At 41.6% G+C, this 9,163-nt stretch overlaps 1 protein-coding gene across 1 annotated transcript in view; it reads left to right on the forward strand.

The window, feature by feature from the left end:
• LOC102374267 (otogelin-like protein) overlaps nucleotides 1-9,163 on the forward strand; it is a gene marked incomplete at its 5' end in the record, with an annotated part of 72,276 nt that overhangs the window by 10,928 nt on the left and 52,185 nt on the right. Inside the window, 3 exons of the mRNA XM_025191544.1 lie at nucleotides 5,531-5,809; nucleotides 6,432-6,549; nucleotides 8,822-8,901. Of these exons, the coding sequence (XP_025047329.1) occupies nucleotides 5,531-5,809; nucleotides 6,432-6,549; nucleotides 8,822-8,901 (477 nt within the window). The remainder of the gene's footprint in view (nucleotides 1-5,530; nucleotides 5,810-6,431; nucleotides 6,550-8,821; nucleotides 8,902-9,163) is intronic.

Here is a 9,163-nt window from a genome sequence, read left to right on the forward strand (position 1 = left end):
CCCCCCCCCCCAAAAGAAAGGATGTGGACAAATTGGAAAGAGTTCAGTGGAGGGCAGTGAAAATGGTTAGGGGGCACCTGACTTAGAGGAGAGGCTGAGGGAACTGGACTTATTTAGCCTGGCAAAGAGAAGACTGAGGCGGGGTTTAATTGCAGCCTTCAGCTACCTGAAGGGTGGCTACAAAAAGGATGGAGCTAGGTTGTTCTCAGTCAGATGACAGAACAAGGAGCAATGGTCTCAATTCACTGGAAGTTTTGGTTAGATAATGGGAAGAACTTTCTCCCTGGGAGGGTAGTAAAGCACTGGAACAGGTTACCCAAAGAGGTTGTGGACTCGCCATCCTTGGAGGTTTTTAATACCTGGCTAGACAAAGCCTCAGCTGGGATGATTTAATTAGGGATGGTCTTGCTTTGAGCGGGGGATTGGACTAGATGACCTCCTGAGCTTCCTTCCAACACTGATTTTTATGATTCTATATGTTTCAGCTACTCAAGGGTCTATTTCAAAATGTATTCATTTTCTAAAATAAGTTACAATGATTTTTATCCTTTGAGTTTCATAGGCTGAAAATAGCCCATCTGAAAAATGATCATCCCTATAATGAAACAAAAAACTGGCTCATTTTGGAAAATTTAGCTTCAAGCTTTAATGTTAAGAATGTATATTAGGGGTGCAGCAAAACATGAATGGAAATGCTTCTGTATGAGCAATTTAATTGTCTTGCATAACAAAATGCTTTTCATTAGTAACTTTGAAGCCCATAATTTAGAAGATGTTTACAGAAAACTCTTTATGCCAACAGTCAGATAAACTCAGCTCTGCTTATTTCTGTCTATAGCTGTATCATAAAAATATCTCTCAGCAGTTTCAGCTCTTCATTCAGGGACCTGACCTGTGTAACCAAAAATGTTATTTTTTATTCTAGTTTTTCATGTAATGGTTATATTCAATTTATACTGTGTTTGATTTTGTGCTTCAGAAATCAGTAGGGGCTTTGCCATTTCCTTCAGTAGGTGTATAATTAGGTCATGGACAGGATTATATTTCTAGCAAGAAGTACCCTTTTTAGAGTAGCAAAAAGTGATTGTATAGGTGTACCAGCAAATTTTCTTGGGAAAAACACGGTGATTCCAGAAAAGTTTGAGCTCTTTATAACAGGGACTTTTCAGCAGTATGTCTATTTCCAGAAGCACATGTAATGTCTGTCCATTTGCACAGAATGCAACAGGGTGTGTCTCCAGTTCTTGTCCTGTCCCCACCTTCTCCCAGGTCCAGGGAGTCTGTCTGTCACCTCAAACTCCACTGCTCCAGGAAGGCAGAGCAAGGCTCATAAATTGCTGTGCAGTTGCATTGCTTAGCTTTGTCTTTCTTTGTGGACAAGATAAAGCCCTTCCTGCCCAAGGAACAGAGCAGATATCCATCCATGAGACCCTCCTGCCATGTCAACAATATCTGTTCCTGTCACATCATGATCTATGGTGTTGTTTGCAAGCCAGGATGGAAGAAGGGGCTGTTTCTGCCTGGTTTTGAATTGGAGACCTTTGTGAAGCAAATGTGACAGCTACAGAAACCAAAGGTACTACAGAAAAAGAAGCCACTGATCACCAGGAACTCATGGGTGGTTAAGTTCATGTCTGGTCCTTCAAAAGTCAGTTCTCAGTTTCTACAAGAGGCAAATGCCATGGCCAGGATGTAAAGGGTACTCCTTACTACCTCTTCAGAAGCAGAGGCAAAGTCAGATTCCTGCCTAGTGGTAGCATGGCTGAAAGCTCCACTTGTGCTTAGTGCAGAGACTGGCTGTAGTAATTCATAAAGGCTGGGATGAAGGGAAGCCCCTACAGCACCTCTTTTACACTTGAAGTGGAGCCAGCATCACAACCCTTCCTGGCACTTCCAGCCTCCCACAGGGGGCACTGCCAACCTCCCACAGGTTGACAAGAGGTGGAGAATTACAGTGCCAACACCGGCTGCTTAGCCAGGGACACCACCTGCACTGCGTCTCCCACTGTGGACTTGTCTATGCCAAACTGGTTGGTGAGCTGTAGACCACATGGGAAAGGCCTTGGTTGTATCCACATGCCTATACATGTTTCTGTACACCAGCCCACATAGGAGTTGAACAATCTCTTAGAATTGTGGCAGGCTTTGATTTCTGTGCGTGTAGGAGTATGGCAGTCACTGGACCTTCTGTACTAGACTTAAAGAAATTGCAAGTCTTGTCTGCATTAATTTCCCTGAACTCCTCTTTCCATCTGACCTTACTAACTATAGTTTGTCAAAATTTGTCCTTTTGAGGAAAGAAAAAAAACCCTTAACTATAAACCTATAATGTCCCTCCATTTATTTAAAATAAAATCACCACATAACTAAGATTATTTTCTATTTTCATAACTCTCCAACCAAGTCTGATATAGAACCATAAGGATAGGGAGCTGCAGGGTGCATGGGTGGCAGGGATCCACTGCAGGATGGAATTGAAATCAGCAAGCCTTTAGGTCTGTTAAAATTGAACTAGTGCTCTATGGCTTTGCATTCTCAGCACCATTCAGTGCTTTTCTTTGCATTGGGTTGTCTTTGGGAACCTTTGCAGATGGGATCCCAACAAAACACTCTGGGATCTCTGCACACCAGCCTCCCTGGCTGTGGAGTGCCAGCAGTACAGGCTCTTTCCATGCTCTGTGGCCCTTGAAATAGCCTGTAGGCACGTTTCTCATCACACTCTTGGGGTGCCGCAAACTACCTGAAAATTCTTGGCACTGCAAATGAATGTCTGTCCATAACCTTAGGGTCTTATATGTTATGATTTCCAAACCTTTTTAAGAGGTTATTTTTATAATGACTCTGAAATTGTGTTCAAAAGCAATGGAGTGATTGGCAGTGGAGAAAATAAGTTTTTGAAAACTTTTGAAAATGGAAAGCTGAGATAGTAGAAGAAAGAATGAAGTCTAATGAAATTCTTTAAATATATAAAATAATTTAAGTGAAATGTTGAAGGTGTTTGAAAGCTGCATTAAATTGATGTAGCACATGGGCATTGTTTTCATATCTCTTGAGGATGCAATAATATTTGTAGAAAATACAGAAGCTCCAAATTTCTAACTATACTTGCAGCTAAATTTTAGCCATTTCCCCACTCTTTTTTGAATATCTAAAATCTTCAAATGAGTTGCTTTGTTTGGATTTTTTGTTTGTTTCTAGTCTGGGCTAAATTTAAGAATTTAAATTTAAAAACAACTTTTCTCAAGTTACTTTGGGCCGTGACTGAATGATAAAGTGCCTGAAATCTCAAGAGAGAAAAGAGGTTTTCACAAAACTTGGCCCTGATCTTGCAGAGAGAGACTAAATGATTACCTAGCCAAATGTTCAGTATTTACATGGAGCTTACCTGTATTTGAATATTGCTATTTGAGGATACCTAGAGATGCTGTGTATCTCTTTCACTGGAGACTAGGTATATTTGATCATGCCTCAGTGCAGGGGAACATGGGATTGACCCCATGAGCTCTCAAATCCAATACTCTGCATTCACAGACAACAACTTGTCCTTAAAAGTTCATAAGAAATGCACCAAAACTACATTGTGCCACACCACAAAGTGCCGTGTAAGAAAAACAACCTTCCCCCTGCCCCCCTGCAATCCTATAATGTGCCAGAAATAAGGAGAGGAGGACAAGGATGCTGCTAGTGCCTTGCTACTGCAGTGACAAATGTTAGCTCAAAACAGGGGTGTCGCACTTACTTTGCATCCCCGGCTGGATCTGGACCATAGGGCTCTTTGTAGGCTGGATCCAGCTCAGGGCATATGGCAGCTCTGACCCCAACACAGGGCATGCAGTGGTGGTCCAGCTCCTGCCCTGGCATGGAGCACAAGGTGCCACTTTGGCTCCCAGCCATCCTGTGCTGGATTTGAAGCTGTCACCCCTGCCGTGTACCTCATGCTATGGGAGCAGCTCTAGCTTTGGCATGGGACACGGGGAACACAGCAGAAGCTCTGAAAAGGGTGGTGATGGAGCAAAGGCAGAAGAACTGAAACTGGCAGTGGCAAGGGGTGAAGCGGTCAGAAGGCAACCAGGGCTATATCAGCTCTCGCTCACTTTCCTGCTGTCAACAGCTATGTCTGCCAGGGCTATAAAGGGTCCTGGATTCTGTGGCAGGCTATGCCCCCAACTTCCAGAGGCAGGCCAGCTTGAGAAGCTCTGTGGGCCACATATTTGACACCCCTGGCTTAAAGCACACATAAATGATTTTAGGAAGGGAACCCATGTTCTGTGCTACAGAACAAGACAAAAAATCCCAGGGGTCCTTGTCAATTTGACCTGGGGAAAAAATTGTTTCCTTCCCTCCAAACCCAGTGCTTGATTTGAACCATAGAATGTGAATGAGACCCACAAACCAGACACTTGAGTTTCCTAGGTGTTACTGGGATCACAGTACATGTCAGCCAAATCCCTACCCTTAATCACAGCAAATGTTTAGATATGTATCTTCTCTGAATAGATATATAAAACAAACCCAGAGATCAAATGATGCATTCATAGGAGTAAAATAATTATTTCTGGCCTCTGCAGGTAGCCGGTGAGAGCTCAGAAGCCAGAATGACCAGATAGCTTCTTTCAGGCTGGTCATGAGAATACCAAGTCCTCAAATCCATACATCTCATACTTTGATTACTACTTCAAAATCACCACTGTTCCATTATACTACCCCTTCCATGAACTTAATTGGGCTCCTTGCCCCCATTACTTTATTTCCTAAACTTTACTCTGCTAGGCTGGCAATACCCACGCTCAGGGGTCCCGTTGCCCCTGAGCATTTTATTAGAATGGTTCCCAGACAGCTGCTCTAATTAAAACGGCTTACTGTCACATGTATTAAGTCCCTGCACATTTCAAAATGGCTGTGGGATGCTTTAGCTAAAGCTCATTTGACAAGTTTTAGATAAAGTGTCCCCACGGCCATTTTGAAATGTGTGGGGGCTTAATACATGTGACAGTAAGGCGATTCTGGTGTGTTCTAATTAGAACGTGAATGAGCACATCTATAGGCAGCCCTAATTAGATACCAGAGGCATAATAGACAGCTCCTTGCCTTTAGCAGTGTCAGTGAATGAGGCAGCACCAGTAGCAGCTAACTTTGCACCTCTCCCCTGCCTCCCTTCCCCACCCCACCCTCCCTTTACACTACATAGATACCTTCTTGTGATTCCCAATATTAATTTGCTTTTGACTATTTTGTACTTGTTTGATCTTGTGCCAAAATTTGGAGTTGGATTAAATGATGTCTTGAGGTTCCTTCTGTCTTTACACTTCAATTCTATTGCTATTTTGTAAACAAACCCTGGAGAATTTGTGTCAGGAGCAGCAGCTTTAACATAAACTACCCAACAGCCACCGTATGCTTTACAGCTTTTGCTACTTACAAGTCTGTGCTACATGGACCTTTGGTTTGACCCAGTGTACAAGTCTTATCTTCTTTAACCATTCTGCAGTTGAAACTAGCATCTGATTGATTTGTATTTTGTTTGTGACAGCTCCATCTCTCGTTTCCCTCGAGTCTGCTGAAAGGCCAAACTATTTCCTGTGTGTCCATGACAGTGAAACTATTTATTTAGAACAGTGGCAGGCAAGTTCATCATTTCGGAGAAGAGCCACATTCTTTCACCACCAGGGCCTCTGGATTCCAGGATACAGTGCATTTGAACTGCACAGCAAAAAAGGCTTTTTCATAATACTCACAGCATCTGGTGTTAAAGTGTCAAAATATAATGACTCCGAAGAATTCAAACGTTCAAGTAGCTTTAGCATTGAAGGTAATTTAAAGGTGATCCCAAAAGATGTTGTATTCATTTTTTTCTAGTAGTCTTAAGAGGACTGTCCCTCACTGCATCTCCATCATTGATAGTAACAAGTACTTACTTCCTCTTTTTAGTGTTATTTCCCCAACCTCAGTCTCCAAACATTACTGATTTCCTAATCATTAGATTTTGGAGCTTGCCTTAAGAATATGATCCATATGTAAATTGGTTATTGATCATTTTGTTGGAAATGAATTTGAAACCATTATAAAAAGCAGATAGATGGTAATAAAGTTAATGCGCTGTTAATACCTTTTCTGTTCTTTAATGAGAGAGTTGCATTGTGTCTGAGGTTGGTGAATCCTCCAGCATATGTAATATATTGTTAGTAAATAGGTTTATTGTTTATATTTGGTGATTAACTGAATAGCTGTTTATATTGTTGATACTCCAAAACTCTGGACAATCATAGGATTATTTCTTACTTTAAAAGCTTTTTATAAAAACAGTATTACCAGTTTGGTAACCAATTTTGTCAAGATGCTATGAGGAGTTTCATTTCTCTGAATACTCTGATATGTAAATCATAGAAAAGATTTTGAATCAATAATTACTATGATTTTTTTTTGTTTCTTAGAGCTCCATGCATCAGTGCCTTATAGGAGAATGTGTGAATGGAGATATGAACCTTGTGCTAGTCCATGTGTTAGTACATGTAGTGACCCTGAAGGAGTAACATGTAAATTTCTTCCACCGTAAGTCAAGAGAAAATATTTCTACCATACTGTTTTTATAGGATATTGTAACAGAGCACTTGTGCTCTGTTACTCAAAAGGGCATGGGCAAGCAGCAGAGCAGCCTGCAGGTGACTGCCCTCCCAATAAGGCACAACTGCCTGATTGGGAACAGGGCCAAACTGCTTGAAATACAAGCAGGCCCTGAGCAATGGAGCCAGCAGTCTGTCGCAAGCAGCCAAGGAGAGAGCATTACCCTGCTGGAGCTCCTGTTCATAACATCTTGGAGGTACAGGGCAGGAACTGTGGGGATGGCTGGAGGTTCCTGGTCCTGGGGCATAACCTAAAACTACACCTTGCTTGGGGCTAGGTGGTGTCGTGGGACTGCTAGTGGCAGGGCAGTCTCCAGGAAATGCTACATCTGTACCTTCCCAGTGAAGGGCGAGTATGGGGTGCCATAAAGCCTCAGCCCCCACTGCCTTGAAGGTTACCCTGTGTAGGGGAAAGCTAGGGGAGCACAACTGAAGACAAAGCAAGGGTGCAGGCTTTACAGTGAGGCCTGAGGCAGGGCCCAGGCCATAGAAGGTGGCCTGAGGCAGCGCGCAGGTTCACAGCAAGACATGAGGTGTATGAAGGAGCTGGGTGTGAGGCTCCAGGGGCTGGGGCCCTAAGCCCATGAAGGAGCTGCGTGTGAAGCTCCTGGGGCAAGGGAATTAAGGCCCTGGGAGTCTTGAGTAAATGAGATTGTGAGCCCAGTGTTTGAGGGCACAGGGATTGCAAGCCCAGTGTGAGGATGGATGCCATCTGTGAGGCATGGGACATAATATAAGGGAAGGTTCAGAGCCATGTATATATGCCCTTGGCATCAGGGCAAGTAAATGAGCAGCCTCCTGCCTGGTTAACCTATTCCAATTAGTATTATCAAAGGTGTGGCAGGTGAGGTAGGCAGGCAGTTAGCCCTGAGACAAATGGGTGGGCCAATGACTCTACCAGCCTCAGGACACCCACTTGTTACACATATATATTCCATTTTTTACCATTTTATACCATTTACTTCATTGGAGTTACAATAAGGATGAACTGGTTTCATGTGTCCTGTAAAATGATGAGGCTCAGTAGCTATGATACATGCTCATCTTTATGGGGCATAGACCATAACTGAGAACAAAGAGAGACTGCTGAAGATCTGGGAGATTTGGTAATGGGATATAGAGCTTTTCCTCATGAAGTCAGTGATTCAAGCCCATTACAGGTTGGTACTAAGAAAAGAAATCTTCTTTGGCCTCTTCAAATAAGATGACAGTCTTCATCCCTTTTGTAGAAAACAAATATATTAAATAGGTGTAGTGTGTGGATATTTTCTTCACTTTTGTTAGCAAAGACATAGCATATGTATAAATTATGGAAACCCTACAAAAAACAGTATTGCAGTTGGTACGTTTACTTGGGCATTCACACACAAGCCAAATATTGAATGAATAATGAGTTTTGAACTACTCTCTCCTAAAAAAAAGTTTGAACTTTGGCAAGTGATATGAAGCAGGTTGTCATATGTTATGAAACTATATAGTGCATATTTCAATCCACTACTTGTTAGTGGTAAATAGCCCTTCCATCTCCAAGGGTCTATTTCTACCACAGCCTGCAAGCACTAACATAAAAAAGGGAATCTTTAAAAACAAACAAACAAAAAAGAACAAGCATAAAGTTTGCTTGCAAAACTAGTTGTACTTAGGTGTTTTAGGATATCACTACAGTCCTCTACTGTTTTTCACCAGAAATACATTACTAGTTCAGGTTGCCTGTGGTGGTTCTAAGCTACTTTTCTTGGACATTTCAATATTGTTGAAATTGTAATTGTTAAGCACCATTTTAATATGTGCCTCACTAAAATGAGGTTATGCATGCAATTTGTGTTAATGGCAATTGGGAACACGAGACTCTTCAGAGGCAGTCTGAATGCCTTCATGATGTTAAAAATGTACTTATTTATGCAGTATAATGATCCCCTACTAGTTTTTAGAGGGCTGTGTCACATCTTTAGAAGCTCTATAGGATCTGGCTGTATCTAGCCTTCTAAAGTGCCTGGAAGGCATATGAATGTATAGCTTAAGCTATAAAAGCATAAGCTGTAAATGCCTAGAAATGAAAAAGTTCTCAGGATGTACAAGGAACAGACATGGATGCAGTGAAATCTTGAAAAAGTTGTTTCATGAAACAATGTAGATATTCTGAACTTGCCATTTTTTTCTAGAATAATTTTAGAGATTATAATTAAACACTTTTTTTGCAGGGTTGAAGGATGCTTACCATATTGTCCTAAGAATATGATACTTGATGAGGTGACACTTAAATGTGTTTATCCTGAGGACTGTAAGTATTTTTTCTTGTTTAATGTCACAAATCATTCTTCAGATAATAGTAAAAGTGTTTGTTTGTTTATTTTTAATATAACTTCTTTTGTTATGATGACAAGAGCTAACGGCAAGGATTTCTTAGGGTGATATCTTTTATTGGACCAATTATGTAGTTGGGATAGAGTTAAGCAAGGTTTCAAAGGTAAGCCATTCTTTAGGTCTTGAGCTAGTTGGAAATTTTCCATCAGACCATTTTTTCTGTAGGGGAATGGTGATTT

This window comes from Alligator sinensis, unplaced genomic scaffold (assembly GCF_000455745.1).
Source record: "Alligator sinensis unplaced genomic scaffold, ASM45574v1 scaffold672_1, whole genome shotgun sequence".
Taxonomy (NCBI): domain Eukaryota; kingdom Metazoa; phylum Chordata; order Crocodylia; family Alligatoridae; genus Alligator; species Alligator sinensis.